This window comes from Phragmites australis, chromosome 4 (assembly GCF_958298935.1).
Source record: "Phragmites australis chromosome 4, lpPhrAust1.1, whole genome shotgun sequence".
Classification (NCBI taxonomy): Eukaryota; Viridiplantae; Streptophyta; class Magnoliopsida; order Poales; family Poaceae; genus Phragmites; species Phragmites australis.
In genome coordinates this window covers 14769918-14788072 of record NC_084924.1, presented here as the reverse complement: position 1 = coordinate 14788072, position 18155 = coordinate 14769918, and the positions used below count along the sequence as shown (strand labels likewise).

At 44.4% G+C, this 18155-nt stretch overlaps 4 protein-coding genes across 4 annotated transcripts; 3 read left to right on the top strand and 1 right to left on the bottom strand.

The window, feature by feature from the left end:
* The first annotated feature begins 1615 nt into the window (after positions 1 to 1615).
* On the top strand, positions 1616 to 5351 carry LOC133915794 (dnaJ protein homolog). The gene is made up of 6 exons (XM_062359099.1): positions 1616 to 1947; positions 3629 to 3791; positions 3889 to 4033; positions 4114 to 4390; positions 4479 to 4677; positions 4753 to 5351. Exons 1-6 carry the CDS (start codon positions 1798 to 1800, stop codon positions 5076 to 5078), a joined length of 1260 nt encoding a protein of 419 aa, XP_062215083.1. The 5' UTR covers positions 1616 to 1797; the 3' UTR covers positions 5079 to 5351.
* Positions 5352 to 5525: 174 nt separating this feature from the next.
* On the bottom strand, positions 5526 to 6173 carry LOC133915795 (uclacyanin 1-like). Its single transcript, XM_062359100.1, has 2 exons — positions 5891 to 6173; positions 5526 to 5780 (listed from the first exon to the last, which is right to left on the bottom strand). The coding sequence occupies exons 1-2, from the start codon at positions 6063 to 6065 to the stop codon at positions 5569 to 5571; spliced, it is 387 nt and encodes a 128-aa protein (XP_062215084.1). The 5' UTR covers positions 6066 to 6173; the 3' UTR covers positions 5526 to 5568.
* Positions 6174 to 6533: 360 nt separating this feature from the next.
* Positions 6534 to 8135, top strand: LOC133914227 (E3 ubiquitin-protein ligase EL5-like). Its single transcript, XM_062357360.1, has one exon. The coding sequence runs from the start codon at positions 6859 to 6861 to the stop codon at positions 7405 to 7407; it is 549 nt and encodes a 182-aa protein (XP_062213344.1). The 5' UTR covers positions 6534 to 6858; the 3' UTR covers positions 7408 to 8135.
* A 456-nt stretch (positions 8136 to 8591) lies between these two features.
* LOC133914625 (probable E3 ubiquitin-protein ligase ATL44) lies at positions 8592 to 8981 on the top strand. Its single transcript, XM_062357692.1, has one exon. It carries the CDS (start codon positions 8592 to 8594, stop codon positions 8979 to 8981), a length of 390 nt encoding a protein of 129 aa, XP_062213676.1.
* Positions 8982 to 18155: the final 9174 nt, after the last annotated feature.

The window sequence follows — 18155 nt, the reverse complement described above, 5'->3', positions numbered from 1 at the left end:
GATCCAACAACTATCATACAAGGCTCCCCACCTTGCAAACCATAACTATCTAGTACTCGCCAAACTATAACCAAAACCATAACCAACTAATCATGTGATGATGCAAGTCTCTCATGACCGCGGACATGACTGATATATCAGATTTTATACTCTGAAGATGTTATCCAACTTTCCCCACAAGTCAGTGAATTCTATGTTACCGTGTTTGCAAAACACTTAACACACACCAGTGGTATACCGTCAAGAAATCATTGTATGAAATTTACCACTAACCAGAGCTTAATCCAGTATGCATCTGCCCACCAGGTTTCAACGCCAGGGATTACAAAATTTTCTTCCAACCCAGAAGCCCCCTTTTGTGCTGACCCGACACACACTGGATATAACTCTAACTAGTATGTCACATCTTACCCATATGAGTCTCATGGTTGGTATCGTACTTTTTAGGTTGTCGCTCCACGAACTGGTCCTTACATATGTCACTTGAGCAAAGACTAAACCAATAACATATTTATGATCATCATCACCAACACCTATCTACTCAAGGCCTAAGGTTCCATGTTTCTGTTCTATTAACCAATTAATCATCATTGTTGTATATATTCATTAATCAAGTATAAGACACTTTCCAATATTCTCGAAGCATGGCTAAGCATTAATACCCATGAAAGACACCTAACCATAAACCACTTAGGCTTCAAGGAATGATAAGAGAATATCTAGGTAAAAACCCTAATATGGGTGTCTACCCATCAAGTTGACACTACATGCAATTTTATAAAATAAAATAATTTAAAATATAGGAGCAATATGATCAAGAGGTACACTTACCTTTTACCCTTATCACATTGTTGCGGTTGTTGCCTGCGCTAGGCTAGTTCGAGGCCACTGCCTCGTTCATCATGTTGCGGTTGCTATTGCTTCCCTGCCTCCTCCAAGGAGATGGTCGGAGAAGGCTCAAGAAGTAGTGCGCTTGCTAAGGTTATATGAGATGAGATGGGAGAAGAGGTGTCGAATCTAGACAATGGCGATAACGAAATTTGATTAGGCCTAAGTGTGAGCGGTATCACTTTTCTATAGACCCTTATCACATTACAATGGTCTCGATTACAGTGGAGTTAAAACAAATAAGATCTAATAAAATCGGTTGTCCATATGCTCTATTAGATAGAGCTACAGTTCTACAAATTTTTAGAGTTTTTTAAAGCTTAACTAGAGGTACACCGAGAGTGTTTGGATAAGACATCATATTTCTATTTTAATATAGAAAGAAAGGTTTAAACTACTTTATTTTATTATATAATCTTCAAATCTAAAATAAAACTAAAAGCTAAAATTGTACCCAACAAACCTTAATCCGATTACGTTACTACAACCCAGTGAAGTACTATCTTAGTCTATTTCCTTTCCACCTGCACAAAAAAGTGCGCTACATGGGAAACCGCAATATTGCACATACACACACATGTGAAAGTTGAGGTTCTCCAACACAAACGTGCAGAAAAGCAAAGCCCCGGCCCGGACCCATTCCAGCCCATTCTCATCTACCCCTACCACCACGAATACGCGTCCGCTACACCGTTGACGTACTTGGGGTCGCCTACATTAGCCCACGCGCATCGGCCGTGGCAAACCCTCTCTTCCCAGTCCGCTCGTTCCGCCAGCTTTGACGGCCTCCTCCCCTCCGCTCCTCCTGCTCCTCCCATCCCACTCACCAGCAGGGGCGGCGGCGGCGGCGGCGGCGGCGGCGGTTAGGGTATCCCCACCTCGGTGAGCGGCGCCAGCGGCGGCGACAAGATGTTCGGGCGAGCGCCGAAGAAGAGCGACAACACCAAGTACTACGAGATCCTCGGGGTGCCCAAGACTGCCTCCCAGGAAGACCTCAAGAAGGCCTACCGCAAGGCCGCCATCAAGAACCACCCCGACAAGGGCGGCGACCCCGAGAAGGTCCGCGATCCCGTGTCCTTTTTTCCTTCCCCTCTCGCGATCTGGTTTTGATCCGATCTGGTGTGATTTGCTGCGGTAGATCAGGGTCGAGGGTAGCCTTCGTTCTTGTTGAATTCTGTGTGATGAATGTTTTGTGTAGCCGTGTAGATATGGATGTTGATGTCGCCCATCCTGTTTCCATGATGTGATCATCTGGAAGATTCGTTTGTGTTGGTTTAGCTGGTTCTGCTGCGATTTGTAGTTCGTGTTGCAAGTGCTAGGTTCGTGGTGGGCGACCGGGATCATGTTATGTAGCGTTATTGCGATCTTGGTTGTGTGGGGATTCGAGAGAACCTTCGCCCAATGCTGGCTGCTGGTAAGAGCGGTCCTAAGCAGGACAAAGAATAGAACTCTTTGTAGCGCTGTACGGGTTCTTTGTGGTCATGTGTTATGTGATTCATTTTCGCTGTTTCGCATATGTAGATTGGCTACTTTCCCCTTGTAGTCGGTCACCGATAGGATGGAATTATTTGTAGTTGGTGTCTTCACCTTGTTTTTCAGTGTTTAGTCCCAGCATTGTCCATTTTGCGCTGGAGGTTGCTGATGTGAGAACTTTGCCTATGAAGTCGTTTCCATGTTTCGAGTGGGACGATTTTCCTTTTTCTATTGTGACCTGTAGGAAAGATTTATCTTATTAGGTAAAATGATGGGCAATATTTTGGATGGCCTATCTGCCTATAGCTAGAGGGGTAAAGTCGTGGTTATCCAAGATGAACGGTTGATATTATACATTTCTCTAGGGCTTTGGTAGTCTATAGAATCATGTTGCTATACTGTCACGGGAAAATAGTCCATGCTTCGCGTTATCTGGATGTTTCAATGAAGCATCTGTGCTTATCCAATAGATGTTCAATATCTGTTTCCTTTGCCCCTCAGATACAGTGTACCATGTTTTGGAAAATAAGTGTTCGATTGTTAGGAGTAACAGCAATGGAGTAGCGTTTTCAGTATCCTATTTTATCATGTGGGACGACTATGCACTTGGACATTGCTGAATCCCCTGTTGATAGTTTAACGTAGGGTGGCAATCCATGCAGTCATGACTGAAATCTTTGCCGGTGTGTCACATGGGATGACAGGTAATAATGTGCAGCTGTCCAGTATTTTCATTGTCCAAAGGATATTTTGATGGCGCTTCTGGATGTTCCCATACTTATATCTCTCTGTTATGTGGCTAGTGCATTTTTATCTTGTAAAGCTGACATGGTATGGTATGGTATAATCATCACGATATCATTGATTTCCTGCAGCTCCTGTATTAGCTTTAAGCATGCAATGAGACTCACTTTGTAAATATGACAGATTGACTGGCTTGTTTTTCTTTTGTGTGGTTAGTTTAATTTTTTTTGGGTTTGACAGCTGCTACATACGTGTTTCTACCACATTATTTGTGACAGTATATTGTATATGCATGCTATATTTTTTCCTGTTTTACTTGCTTACGCTATATATCATAATGATGCTGGTTTATATAATTTTGTGTTATAATTCTCTTGGAATTGACAAATGCATATTGAAAGATGGAAGTCGAATTGGTAGCTATTAAAATATCTATTCCCTTTCTATACTGTTTTAGTTTCTCTGCTAAATGTTATTGATTCATGATCTGTAGAGTAAAATATTTATTTTAATTTTATTTCAGTTCAAGGAGCTTGCACAAGCTTATGAGGTTTTGAGTGACCCAGAGAAGCGTGAGATTTATGATCAGTATGGTGAAGATGCCCTTAAGGAAGGAATGGGTGGAGGAGGAGCCCATGTCGATCCGTTTGACATCTTCTCATCATTCTTTGGACCCTCTTTTGGAGGTATTGTTTGATGGTACCCATGTTCTTCTGTGACTGTCAACTCTGTTATACTCTTTTTGTCGATGTGATAAATGGCTTTTGTATGTTTTCCTCACAGGAGGTGGTGGCAGCAGCAGGGGAAGGAGGCAAAGGAGGGGAGAAGATGTAGTCCATCCACTTAAAGCTTCTCTAGAAGATCTTTACAATGGTACCTCGAAGAAGCTCTCCCTTTCGCGCAATGTCATCTGCTCCAAGTGCAAGGGGTAAGTATGGTCTGCCCCTTCCCAATTAGCCAAGAATTTCCCAAATCCATTTGTTGAGCGTTCTTCCTTGTTCATTTCAGCAAGGGCTCCAAGTCTGGTGCTTCAATGAGGTGCCCAGGTTGCCAGGGTTCAGGCATGAAAGTCACTATACGCCAGCTGGGGCCTTCCATGATACAGCAAATGCAGCAGCCTTGCAATGAATGCAAGGGGACTGGAGAGAGCATCAACGAGAAGGATCGCTGCCCAGGGTGCAAGGGCGAGAAGGTCATTCAGGAGAAGAAGGTTCTGGAGGTTCATGTTGAGAAGGGGATGCAACAGAACCAGAAGATCACCTTCCCTGGTGAAGCTGATGAGGCGGTATGCTTGTTCAAGCATCAGCATGATAATATGTAGACCTTGCTTTTTGATGATTTCAAAATTACATAATATGTTATCTTGCTTGCAGCCTGATACTGTCACCGGAGACATTGTATTCGTCCTCCAGCAGAAGGATCACTCCAAATTCAAAAGAAAGGGCGATGATCTCTTTTATGAGCACACCTTGTCTCTGACTGAAGCTCTCTGTGGGTTCCAATTTGTTCTTACACATCTGGACAACAGGCAGCTTCTCATCAAGTCAAACCCTGGTGAAGTTGTTAAGCCTGGTAAGATCCTGTACTTGTATGTTAAGCGGTACTTTGCAACTGTATTTGTTAGTAATCCTTGTTAAATTTGAGCAGATCAATTCAAGGCGATAAACGATGAAGGGATGCCAATTTACCAGAGGCCTTTCATGAAGGGGAAGCTCTACATTCATTTCACGGTGGAGTTCCCTGACTCGCTGGCACCAGAACAATGCAAGGCTCTTGAGGCAGTACTTCCGCCAAAGCCTACATCCAAGCTGACCGATATGGAGCTAGATGAATGCGAGGAGACAACTATGCATGATGTCAACAACATCGAGGAAGAGATGCGTAGGAAGCAAGCTCATGCTGCCCAGGAAGCATATGAGGAGGATGACGAGATGCCTGGAGGAGCCCAAAGAGTGCAGTGTGCACAGCAGTAAGCAGAGTATATCATCTTGGGACTTCTCATTGCTGCACACGAGAAGAAACTCTTCAGGTTTGCAGTAAATTTTTTGGACCCAGTGGATCTCTCTGGTTTTGTTGTCGCAAGTTACCAAATAGCGAAGCTGATTCTACCCCATAAGCAGGGACTGTATCCTTTTTGTTGCAACTGAAAAATGCTATCCAGGAATAGCTGATTACTTTAACTATGTTGTGAGACTTCGTTAGAGTGCTTTCTATAAAGTCAACTTGATATTCGTTGAATGCTACAATTCATATTGTGTGCAATGGCCCAATATTTTATCATCAGACTGCTATTGCCTTTCTGCTTCTAAATATTTCGTCTAATGCCGTGCTGTTGGTCGTGCGGTTAAGATTGTAGTAGCAATGCCAGGTTTACGACAGGCTGTTTGCAAGCAACAATAGTCGCTGCAGATATACGAGATTACACCCTGCGGTTACATGATGAAGACCTGTTGAGCAGGCAGTCTAGTGTGGATTCTGAACCGTGACATAGAGCTTGACGCCAAGGCTGCAGTAGTTGCCGACGCTGCATACGAAGTAGCGCACGCCGACGGCGTCGAGCGGGACGACGGCGGGGTCGGCGCGGGAGGTCCTGAAGGGGTCGTCGGTGGTGCAGTCCTCGTACTCCCTCCTGGACACCTGCACCACGTCGTAGAACCCAATCTCGAACCTGTAAACTGAACACGGCATCATCACAGTAGAAACGGGTCTCGTTAATTCCTGGACACTGCTCTTGGCATCAAATCAAAAGCAGCAGCAGCTGAGAATCTGGGGATGAGGGACTCACCGAGGTTGTCGCCGACGAGGAACGTCCTATTGGCCGCCCAGGCGCTGTACAGGTCGGCGCTCGGCGGGATGGACCACACCGAGCCCCCGACGACGTGGTCGGCGGCGAGCGCGCGTGAGGCGGAGAGGAGGAAACCGGCGAGAAGCGTCAGTAGGATCGTGCCGAGCCTCGCCATCGTCGATGCGATGCAGGAGACCAAAGAGCGACGAAAAGAAACTTTCAACTGCTCTGCCACTACGTGCGTCCGTTTGGGGAGCCGGAGAAAGAAAAACTGCCATGTTCCTTTGGAAGTTGCAGGGGAAATGCAGGGGGAAGTGCATGCCCCTCCACGAGAAATCAAGGTCAGCCGAGGTCGGCAGACAACGGCCTCCATTTTTCCAGGAGATTTTGATCATAAAAAAGGGAAAATTGATTATACTTTCCAAAATTGATCAACTTTTAGTAATCATCATTTGTTCATATATTTCATAAGAAATAATTGGTAACAAAATTTTGTATTAGGTAAAAGATGTGGAGACTAAATTTTATTATAAACTACGAACATATGATTCAATAATAATTAACTTAAACATATTATCAAAGGTTGATCAACTTTGACATATATAATTAAAATTTTCCTAAAAAATGTCAGACAAGAAAAATTCTCGCGACAGCTCAAGGTCTCGCAGTCAGGAGTCAGAAGGTACGGTTGTGGTACACGTTCTAGAAACCAAAAGGGAAGGTTCTTCTGCCGTGCCAGTGCTATTTTCTCGAGTGGGGCCCGCCTGCAGTACAGTGTAGAGGTAAGGAAGCAAAAAAGGCAGCGAAATTAGCTATGCAAATGCCCCTTTTGATTACCCGGGGTCTAACGTAAGGCAATTGCGCACTGCAAGAAAGCAGGCACGAAATTCTCTGAAGCTCCCTCTCTCTCCCCCTCTCTCTCTCTCTATGATGACTTGGCCGGCAAGCTAAAAATATACACTAGTGAAATGAGCGTGTTACTTCATAGCAGCAAGAGTGTACCAAGATTGCTAGTTGTCGTACTGCCCAGCATATTCTCAACAAGCATGAGCCCTGACGCCGCGTTCGCGCTCGAGATCGCCGCGGTGGTCACCGTGGCGGTGCTGATCGTGGCCATCGTTGCTGCCGCCTCGGGCGCCTGCGATGGCGGCGCCGGGCGCGCTGCGGTGCACAACGTCGAGCGCGTGCTCGGGGCCGCCACGCTCATGACGTACGAGCAGGCGCAGGCGGCCGGGAAGAGGTCGCAGCCGCCGCGGCCGTCGACGGAGGGGAAGGAGGAGGCGCAGTGCTGCGCCATCTGCCTGTCGGAGTACGCCAAGGGCGACGAGCTCGTGCGGGTGGTGCCAGCGTGCGGGCACTTCTTCCACGCGAGGTGCAACGTCGACAAGTGGCTCCGGGCGCGCCGGACGTGCCCGCTCTGCCGCGGTGGGCTGTGGCCGCTGCCGAGTCCGCCACGGCCGGAGTGCTCGCCGATGCCGCCGCGATCGGGCGGCGCCACAGTGGGCTCGCCGTTGTGAGTCAATCTGCTTATTTCATCAGCTTCCATTGTTGGTTCTTGATTAGTTCCTTAGGATTTTGTAGAGAGAGAGAGAGGGATTATTGCTCTTGGACTCGTTATTCCAGAGGTGAATTGGTGCAAAAAATTATTTTGTTCCATGAAAAATCTTCGCAGGCCTTGTTCCTGTCAAGATTCTCTTGTTTTTCTTGTCGATTCTTGTATTGCACTGTGGCAGTGACCACGGAGTCCTAGGGTGCAGAACTACTGCAGTTGACTAGTAGCTCCATTTGGAGTCAGTCACTGATTTGCCTCTCAATTTGGTGCATGGAGCTAGAATTTCACACGATTCAATTCAATTACAACACACATGATAAAACAATCAACTAATCAAAGAGTGCCCCCCAAATCGACCTCTCGTCCTTGATGACAAAACAGAGTGCTGCTGCACATACCCTCTTAATCAATCAGATTAAGACTTGAAGCATCCCCATTATTCCCTCATTATCTGAGGCCGGCTCTGCCTTGAATTAGATTCAGACTTGAAGCTGAAGCTCTCGCACAAATCAATCAAATGTGGAGAATCCGAACGTGATCACGGGACGCGTAACCCGGATAAAATACAGTCTACAGAGCTCAAGGCACAGAAAAACAAGCGGGAAGGTTCTCCTCTCCTGTGGCAGTGCCGCTGGTTGCACAAGTTGGGCAGCTGCAGTTTTAGCAATTCAATGCAATGGCCATTTTCATTATCCACGCTTTAAGAAGAAGTAGGGAATCCTCTAAAAGTTTAGGAACAACTCCACCTAACGCGTGTCTTTTTTCCTTTCTTATAGTTTTCAGAACGAGCAGAAATATATATTTTTTCTAGCACGTTTTTGCATCTCTAGGTACGTACTGAACTACTGACTACTGAGTGTGATGATGGCAGAGAGATTTGATCATTTGACATTCAGTGTCAGTTAAATTGATATTAGATCTATTTGGATTTAGAGTGGCTCATGTGTCATTCTCAGTAAGCAATTGCCACATGTTTTGAGTGTCAAATGATCAATTTTCTCCTTGAGCGCGAAGTTTAAATAAGCTCCGGTGCAAGTGTGCGATGGAGCTCAGTTTATAGCAGCGTCAGGCAGGAACGCAGCGCGCCAAGAAAGCCATACGCTAAGCTGCTCGTCGCGCCGCCCCACCCGATACCAGCAAGGAGGAGACATGAACGCCGGCGCCGTGCTCGCCGTCCTCGCCGCCGCCTGGGCAGCCAGAGACAACGCCGCGGGCGGCCCGGGGCGTGCCGCGGTGCACGACGGCGAGCGCACGCTCGGGGCCGCCACGATCATGACGTACGCGCAGGCGGCGGTCGGGAACGGGAACGGCAAGGCAGAGCAGTGCTGCGCCATCTGCCTGTCGGATTACGCTAAGGCCGACGAGCCCGTGCGGGTGGTGCCGGCTTGCGGGCACTTCTTCCACGCGGGATGCGACGTGTCGACAAGTGGCTCCGGGCGCGCCGGACGTGCCCGCTCAACGGGGGCGGATTGTTACCGCTGCCGGAGTGCCCGCCCATGCCACCGCGAGTCAGCGGCCACGCGGTGGCCGTCGCCGTAGTGTAGTCAATCTGTTGCTTTTATCAACCCTTCATTGTAGTCGTTAGGATTTTGCAGGGTACACAGACAAAGAAATTTGCTCTTAGGCACGTTTGTTCTTGGAAATTTTCTTGTTGTCAAGTTTGTATCCCCCACCCCTACCCAAAGAAATTCTTGATTCCCGAAACAAAAGCGGTCAATGACTACTACTGATATCACAATCCCTTGTCTGAGATCTCTCATTACATTTACATAGGTAAAAAAAAAAAAACTAGATGAACTGTTGGCTACAAATCATTCTCAAGTTGTTTGGATTAAAAAATAGGGTGACGCTACGCTTCAACTGCCTCAATTTTCCTTTTTTCAGTCCACCATTGTGGGCTGTTGGATCTGATCTTTCTTTTTCCACTAGCAGCTCTCTCTCTCTCCACCTAGTCTCTCGCTCCTCGCCTCCACTTGCAGATCACAATCCATTTCCACACTCTCTTGCCATTAGCAACATCCACCTGTGATCCTCCACCTCCCTAGCCGACAGTGCCCCCACCGCCTCCTCCACCAGGGTGGCCTAAAGCCTGGTCACATCCATGATGAATCCCCAAATCCTGAAATCCTAACCCACACCTATGAACTCTGATGTTGAAATCTAGGAAGTGTGAAAAAATATAATCTATACTGCACTACTGCTAACTTTGTTTTGAAGGTGCCGAAATGCTTAATTTAGCAGGCAATGCATAACATTGCACATTAAATCGATGTAAGTAACTATTATAATTTTGTAACAAACATTGCTTTGCTTTTCATGATCAATACTTTTTTAAGGTACCAATAATTTTTTTAAGTAGAACCAATACTTTTTTGGGGCAATTGTTGTAATAGCACTGGATTTAAAGGGATTTGCCCCCATACCTTTTTTTTTCCCCATTGCTCTCATAGCACTGGAATTGATCCTCAATTCTCCATCTGGCATCACGCTGTCAGATTGTGCTCCAATGGCCCAGATTAGACGTGATCATCTCCCGCCGTTAGCGCTGTTAAGTCCTCTTCATCTCTTCCACCCATGTCCAAATCTCTTCCACCCAACAAAAGGAATTTCTGGTTTTCAGTGGCAGAGGATTTGGAAGCTGAAGATTCCAAACAAGGTTAAAATGTTCCCAAAGGGCTGAGGATGACGACTAGGAGGATAGACGCCTCATAAATTTCTTTCAAAATTAATAACTTTCTCCTATTTTAATCATCCAACACACCTCAAAACTAAGAGCAGAAGTAAGAACCAGAGAGAAACAAGTTGCTATGGAAACTTCCAAAAAAGAACATGACTTTCATGTATGTATATGAACTCTAGGTTCTATTAATACTTATTTCACAGATCATCACCACAAAATATAGCAACTTAAAGGAAAAAACCTTTGATCTAATAAAAAGATCCCTGGAAGAATAGATTCTCCAAGTTGATGATTTAGAGTCAAGAAGATTCAAGACCCACTTGTATAAATTTGTATGTGAATTTTATGTTTTTAGAAAAGAAGAACAACTTTCTAAGATGAGAAAATTTCAGCTTATCAACCAAAACAAAAAAACACAACTAAAAAGAAAAAACTCGTAATAAAGCAATGAAGCCAAAAGAAGGAAACTAGAAGGAGATGAACATAAGCATCGGAATAAACATGCACTTTATTTCTTCAAAGGTTAGCCCTCTTTTCGATAGATTACAAGGTATTTTCCTAAAAAAAGCTCCCACCATTACAAAGGCTAAAGTCTGATATCTTAGTTCCTCTAAAATCCTAGCATACAAACTCAAGTGACTAACTCAAACCTTCCACACAGCCCTACCCCTCTATTTATAGGCTTAGAGAGGTAACTTAGCCTTTAAGTTTCCTTATTCTCAAATTACCCCTCTCTTCCAAAGGCCTCCTACCTACCACCAGAGCATTTTGGTCCACGTTTTGCTCTGTCCATCGAGCGGTTGTGGCTTCTTCATTACTTAGCTTCGCCTCCGTATCGATTATCCCGAGTTCTTCTCCAACCTGCGAGTGTTACCTTAGTTCTATCTCTCAAAGCATGGTATTTTGATGTCGTCCGCATCATTTCTTTGCTGCTCAATTCATGAAGTTCCTAGAGTCACCATACTCTCCCCTAAGATCACCCGAATCTCGGGGCGAGATTCTTTTAAGGGGGGCGGGGGGCATTTGTCACGTCCAAAACCTATAATCATGTATTTAAGCATAATCATACATCATTAGCATCATGTTTAATTTTGATTAAATTTATTTTTGGAGTACTAGAGCACTTCAGTTTGGGTAATAAAAAGAGAGAAAGAAATTCAGGAGAGAAGAAAACGTTTTTGCAGTTGAAACAAACTTGTTTCTCTAGCAAATGGGGCCATTAGAGTTGGTCAACCACCCTCTTCGTCTCCCTCAACTGCAGCCCCACCCTCTCACTCCTCTCCCACGCTCTCTCCCTCTCCCACCCGAGCAGCAAGCTGCTGCTCCCCCTCTCCCTCAAGCTCTCTCTCATTCTTCCTCAGATTCCTCCTCCGAGAAGCAAAATCAAGGTATGTATGTGGTACCCATACAATCCTTAGCTTCTAAGCTTCCCATCCATCCAAGTATTTTGCGCAAGCATGAAGGATTCGAGCCGTTCTTGGCCTCTTTTGGTGTTCTTGATGTTTGGAGCTAAAAGAGGGATTTGGATGAGTTTGAGCTAGGAAATCATGTTGCATTAATGGTGGATGAAGTCTAGAACCCATGTGTTAGTGTAAACCCTTCACTCCTTAGATTGGTGAGGCGCACCAACCAAATCGACCAAAATTTCCCCACGAAGAACTCTCTCTAGAACTACTCGGAAGTTCTAAGTTCAACCTAGAAGTTTTGGGTAAACGAATTGAATTGTACTCGGAAATTGTGTGGGTTCAGTGTGTAAATTGAGTCTTGAACCCTTGGCCTAGTGCATATACATGTTTATGTGGGATAGATTTGACATAAAAGGTGAATCGGCAAGAAATCAACAAGAACGTGTTTTCTTCCAGAACCGAGAGGTTCAGGGTGATCCTAGTTAAAGCTAACCGCGAACCCCCACCTGGAAGTTCTAGGTATAGGCCGGAAATTTTGGGTAATTTGAATTAACTCTAATTGAGAACATTAGTTCGGAGCCTCACCTAGAGCATCCGACCTAACCTGGAAGTTCCGAGTATAGCCCGGAAGTTCCAGATTGATCCGATTTAAGATTAGCTGAGCACCCCCATTCAGAAGCAACCCAGATATTCCGGCTGGATCCGAAGGTTCTGATCTCAACCTGGAACCTCCGAGTCAATAGAAAGGTGGCAACCCGAGGACCCCTACTTGAAGGTTAAACCAGAAGTTCTGATACCTGGAAGTTCCGAGTTCAGCCCGGAACTTCTGGATTTCTGTCAGAGTTTCCGAACTTGTTAGATCGTAGACTTCGTTAATCTTTCGCATGTCTTGTACTTTTAACTTGTTGTTATGTGTTATGTAGCATACTTTATTGCATCTCTTTTATGCTCATCATTGCACACGCTCGTCTTTAGAGAACGAAGGACCAGAGTATGACACGAGGGTGATCGAAGGTGACACCGAACCATTGGAGTTCTGTGAGTGTTGCGCAGGTAGCATCAGGCAGGCGCCGGAGTAGCAAGCCAAGCATCTAAGCATATTGCATTCTATATTTTGGATCTTCTGATGTCTCAATTGATAAACTATGGCTATGTAAGTTATGCATGTTAGGGTTTTAATGTTGGGTTATATTGGTAGAATCTATGTTGATGCATTATTTCTACCTTGATATTGTTGATGATCCTCATCCTTGTAATCTGGGTAGAATATTATTGATGTCTAACTTAAAAGGTTGACAGAAACGCTTAGTAATGCATAGGTCACCGGTAGAAGCCAAGCGGTATAATGTTCCATCGTTCATGAGCTATAGGTTTAATTATTGTTCCCAATGATAATAACAATGATAGGTTGATGAGTGATGAGAATGAGACGAGATATGGGCAGTGCCAGGGGTAGGTTATGAGAGGAACTTGAATTCCATAGACTGCTTGCATCGGTTAAATACCGTTCGTCAGTGCCGTTGGCTTTAGTACTTTTCGTACTAGCCACATGTTGATCTAATGGTAAGATAAGCCGATTATCATACGCCATGCTAATGCTTGTCATGCAACCCTATGATGTGTAAAAGAAAACGAGTAGGAGAAGCAAGGTGGTGGGGGAACCGGAGGTGTCCGAGACACACTCGTAGTAACCCCAACGCCATAGGGGTATGTGCAAGTGTGTAATTTCGGGTATGAGAAAGGTTGACACAAGTACCCCCTTGTGTGGGCCTATGTGGTTGCGCAAGCTGAATGATCCTTGAGTCGTGTGGGTAAAGATGTACCCCTTGTAGGGTGTAAAAATAATTCAAATTGTCGTGCTCTTGGTCATGAGTATACTTCTGTCCATCCGCATTGGTCGTAGAGTCATGAATGTGGGATGATATGGTATGGTATGTTGGGATGTATTTAAGATGGTTATATTCTCAGATATATTCATGATGGACATATATTTTTATGTAGCTTATTACAGGATAGGATGGTATAAGTGATCATGTGTAGATGCTTACACATTTATTTCAAAAAAATTGCTTTTGCATGTGAATCTACTTAAACTTGTGGCCGTTCCTTGCTAATCATCCAAATATATAATCCTTTGAGTCGGGTTATTTATATGTGTAAGGAACCGTCCAAACAGTATTCTAATCAATCACTAGGAGGAACATTATTCATAATCACAACCTCATTGATTAACCAGAATACCATCCCGGTAGTCCCGGCATACGTGTTTTGTGCCCAATATTGGAACACATGCCTTTCGAACATGTACATCATAACATAGCTTAAGAAAGAGCGAGTAATTAAAGTTATAATACAAGTTCTTAAGTATGCAACTATTTGCAACAGTTTACACAAAGAGAAACTACGTAGAAGAAGATTAAAACCTTATCATCAACAAAAGGAGAGCGGATCCATATGCCCTTAGGCTCCACCCCAAAAGCTACACCTCACCAGAGTAGGATGCACTACTCTTTTCCACCACCTACATCGGCGGGAACAAAGTAGCAAAGCACCTCACCCTCACCAGCAGAACCTGAAAGAGCAGCGTGAGTATGAAGGTACTCGCAAGACTTAATCCATATAGGGCACATATAAATAGCTCAACTCCAAGGATCATGCATTGAGCTATTAGCAAGAGTAAGGCCACAGGGTTAAGTAAAATATATGCGGTAAGCAACCTGGACACCTAGTGTAAGCATCTACACTTAACCGACACACTAGAGTACCCTATAACCACAACTTGAGCATGTATGTATAGGAACCATTGTATCTCATCAACAATATCCACCGACCAATTCCATCATACCATATCCTTATCTCATATTCGTAAACTCTACGACTGATACAAATGAATGAAAGCATGCTCATGACCGAGAGCGCAGCATTTTGAAATATTTTTTACACCATACAGGGGGTACAACTTTACCCACACAACTCGAGGACCATTCGGCTTGTGCTACTTGCATAAGTACACACAAGAGGGTACTCGTGTCAACCTTTCTCATACCCAGAACCACCACTTGCAATGCCCCTATGGCACCAAGGTTACCGCGAGCAAGTCCCGACCATGCTCCGGTTCCCCGACATCTTGATTCTCCTTTTCTTTTTCTCTTATGCATCATAGAGCTTCAAGGAAAGTGTCGGCACGACATATGATAATTGGCTTACCTTACCATTAGATCAGCATGTGGTGAGTACGGAAAGTGCTAGAGCCAACTGCACCGACGGATGGCCTTAAACGATGCAAGCAGTCTATGGCATCCAGGCTTGTCTCCCAAACTACCCAGAGGACTCCTCCTGGGCAGAAGATACCCCTAATACCGCCCACATCTTACCTCAATCTCACATCTCAACCATCATCTCAACCTCATCTTTGTATTTGTGAACAGTGATTAAGCCCCAGGCTCGCGAACAACGGCAGCACCGTCGTTTGACTTCTACCGAGGACCTAAAGATTGCTAAGCATTTTGAATAATCCTTGAAGCTAGACACCAACTATATCATCAAGGCTACAAGGATAAGGATTCATCAATAAGTCAAGATAGAGACAATGCATCAACATAGGTTCTACCCATATTAGCCCGATACTGGACACAATACATGCAAACATACATAAAGTATAATTTATCAATTTAGACTCCATTCAATTTGAACAAAGGTGCAATATACTTAGATGCTTGTCTTGCTGCTCCAGGGTTTGCCCGATACTTCATGCACATAACTCATAAAAATGTGGAAGGTTCGCGTTGTCCTCGATCGCACTCGCGTCACGCTCCGAACCTTCATTCTCTACTGAAGAACGCATGCAATTATGAGCATGAATGACATGCAACTACGTATGCTCAATAGTGTATGACATCAGTGGAGATGCAATGTATCATGCATAAGTTTTAAAGGATTAAAGGTTTTCCTTAGTTTGAATTATCGTTAAGCATCTAATCATTTTCTGGATTAATTAGGCTTAACACAAAGCTTTTTCTGGATTAATTAGGCTTAACACAAAGCTTAATCTTAAATAAGAATTTAACCATATCTAACATGTTGGTGATTATTTTTTCTGCACAAGGTATATTAAAATAGTATTAACAAAATCGATTTCATCAATTTTGGAGTTATCAATAATTAATTATGAATTCACAAAACTTAAATCCATCTTCATTAACTAATGAAATTCCAGTACATATTTCATAGATCCTACCATTTTTGACATGTAGATTATGCTCATACAAACCCAACAAAATAGGTTTCACTATTTTTGGAGCAATATTCTATTTTCTATGCATTTTACAACTTTCAGCCGAATTACTAGTTGAACCAATATTCAAATTCACAATCTCCGATTTAATCCGAATATTAAAAATCGCTAAATTTTTTTTCTACCGGGGGCGAGCTAACCACACCCTTGAGCTGTGGGGCCGGCTGGTGGACCTCGATCAAAATCTGCCTGGAGGCCATGGCGCGCAGCACGCTGGCGGGCTGGCCAGCTCGGCTAGCGCCTCGTCAGCGGCGAGCGGCTACCATCAGCTCGGCCGAGGGCACCAAGAGATGGAGCGCACCACGGGGAGTCCATTCGAGGCACACACGACCGGTGAGCCCGACCAGAGCTGGGCCGGTGGCGGGCGACCATAGGCGACGACTCTCAATTCGCGCGGACGGCCTTGCCGACGACGGGCCAGAGAAGAACTCGTGTGTGCACAAGCAAGAAGGGGGTCGGGGGATGCTCACCATGTTGTGGACTTCGGAGACGCAGCAGCAGCGAGGCGGTGCAATGGTGAGGTGCGGATGGAGGCACCGGCGTTGGGGAAGAAAGCGCGCGTGCGCGAAATCTACCAGGGAAGAAGGGAAAACCGGCGTGATTAGGCTGGTGGAGCGTCACACGACCTCTTCCTTAGCTCCTCGTGGCTTGAGCCCAATCGGAACGAGCTCGACACGTCGGATTTTGCTGATGGCACGCTTGTGTTGCGCTCTGAGCTCTACTTGGACGGTCGGCCGAGTGAGAGAGAAAGAGGGAGTGAGCAGAGAGAGATGAGCGTCCACGGGGAGGGGATAAGGGCCACAGTTGAAAGCCCTGGAAGCCTCGGTGCCTGCTCGGCTTGTCCGGTGATGTGGCCGGCCGCGGGAGTCAACAAAAGCGGTGGTGAGAGGAAGAGAGAAAGAAGGGGATGACAGGTGGGGCTGAGTGAACAGTGCACATCCAAGTAAAAATATCCACACCACTTCTACTATCCAAAAGAAAGCCTTCCCTTAGTACAAAATCTATGGGACAAATTTTGTGTGAAACTATAATTCATGTGTAGTCCATTTTAACTTGTTTATCCCCAATAGCCTGAGCCAATTTTCAGTTAAAAAACTCCAAAAATACAAGGTTTTCTAACTTGTGGTAATTTTTATGCCTTCAAAGTAATTCCTAAAAATTTGAGAAAATTCATTTATATTCTTCACATGTCATGGACTAATTTCTAAACTTATTTTCAGCCCTATGTTTCATAGAAACTTTGTGAGATACTTCACAATGCACCAATTAATATTGATTTTAACAGTTTATGTTTAACTTGAATTTCATGCCAAAACTTCCTCAAACAATAAACCTGATGCTAATGATGTTCATGATGGTTAATGATATGCTGAAGCAATTTGGGCTATCATAATATGTACTCATTATGATTAAATCTTGCTAGTACTTTCGTACTCACGCTGCTCTTTCAGGTTCTGTCGGTAAGGAGGAGCTAGTGTTTGGCTATTTCACACCTGCCAATGTAGGTGACGGGCATGAGTAGTGCAAGCTACTCGAGCAAAGTGATTTTGGGGTGGAGCCTAAGGGCATATAGCTCCACCTATCTTTTATTGTTTATAGATGTCATATTCCACTGTGTAGTTTATTCTTTTGGCTAGGAGGTGAATATGTTGTTTTAGTCACCTAGCTTTTTTTTTGTTGTAAATTGTTAGAAATTGTAAATACTTCAAGACTTATAATATAATTTTAATTACTCACTATTTATTAAGCTTTATTATGATAACATATGTTGGAAAGTCGTGTGTTCCGATCTTAGGTACAAAATATATGCTGAGATTACTGGGATGATATTCTGATTAATTATTACAGTCATGATTAGGTAAATAATAAACTTTAATAATTAATTAGAATATTATTTGGATGATTTCTCACATGCTAGGAGAATACTAATAGCTTATAATATAGCTAATGGTTCAAAGGTATCTCCAAAATCTATCCCCTCTATTTGAGTAAAACCTAAAGCCACAAGTCTAACCTTATTTCTAATAACTGACCCATCCTCCCGTGCTAGTTTTGCAAACCCATTTGTTGCCTATGGTATGAACATTTGAGGGTGGCTCTATAAGGACTCAAACTTGATTTCTCTCAAAATTTTGTAACTCTTCATGCATGGTATTGACCCAATTTGAATCAGAAAGAGCGTGTCCAACATCATGAGGCTCAAAAGATGCAACAAATGCAGAATCAATGAAATAAGCATGTTGAGCAGATTTGGACCTCGTTACCCTCTCACCAAGGTTGCCGATCATCAGCTGCAAGGATGTCTCCGCTGAATGTGTTATGGAGCCTCGCGC

Excerpts from the sequence above, each read along its gene's own strand:
- LOC133914227 (XM_062357360.1), top strand. The coding sequence starts at position 6,859 with ATGAGCGTGTTACTTCATAGCAGCAAGAGTGTACCAAGATTGCTAGTT.
- LOC133914625 (XM_062357692.1), top strand. The coding sequence starts at position 8,592 with ATGAACGCCGGCGCCGTGCTCGCCGTCCTCGCCGCCGCCTGGGCAGCC.
- LOC133915795 (XM_062359100.1), bottom strand. The coding sequence starts at position 6,065 with ATGGCGAGGCTCGGCACGATCCTACTGACGCTTCTCGCCGGTTTCCTC. Across the intron at positions 5,781-5,890 it reads CCTCGTCGGCGACAACCTCG|TTTACAGGTTCGAGATTGGG; the intron begins GTGAGTCCCTCA and ends TGCCGTGTTCAG.
- LOC133915794 (XM_062359099.1), top strand. The coding sequence starts at position 1,798 with ATGTTCGGGCGAGCGCCGAAGAAGAGCGACAACACCAAGTACTACGAG. Across the intron at positions 1,948-3,628 it reads AGGGCGGCGACCCCGAGAAG|TTCAAGGAGCTTGCACAAGC; the intron begins GTCCGCGATCCC and ends ATTTTATTTCAG. Across the intron at positions 4,034-4,113 it reads ATCTGCTCCAAGTGCAAGGG|CAAGGGCTCCAAGTCTGGTG; the intron begins GTAAGTATGGTC and ends TGTTCATTTCAG.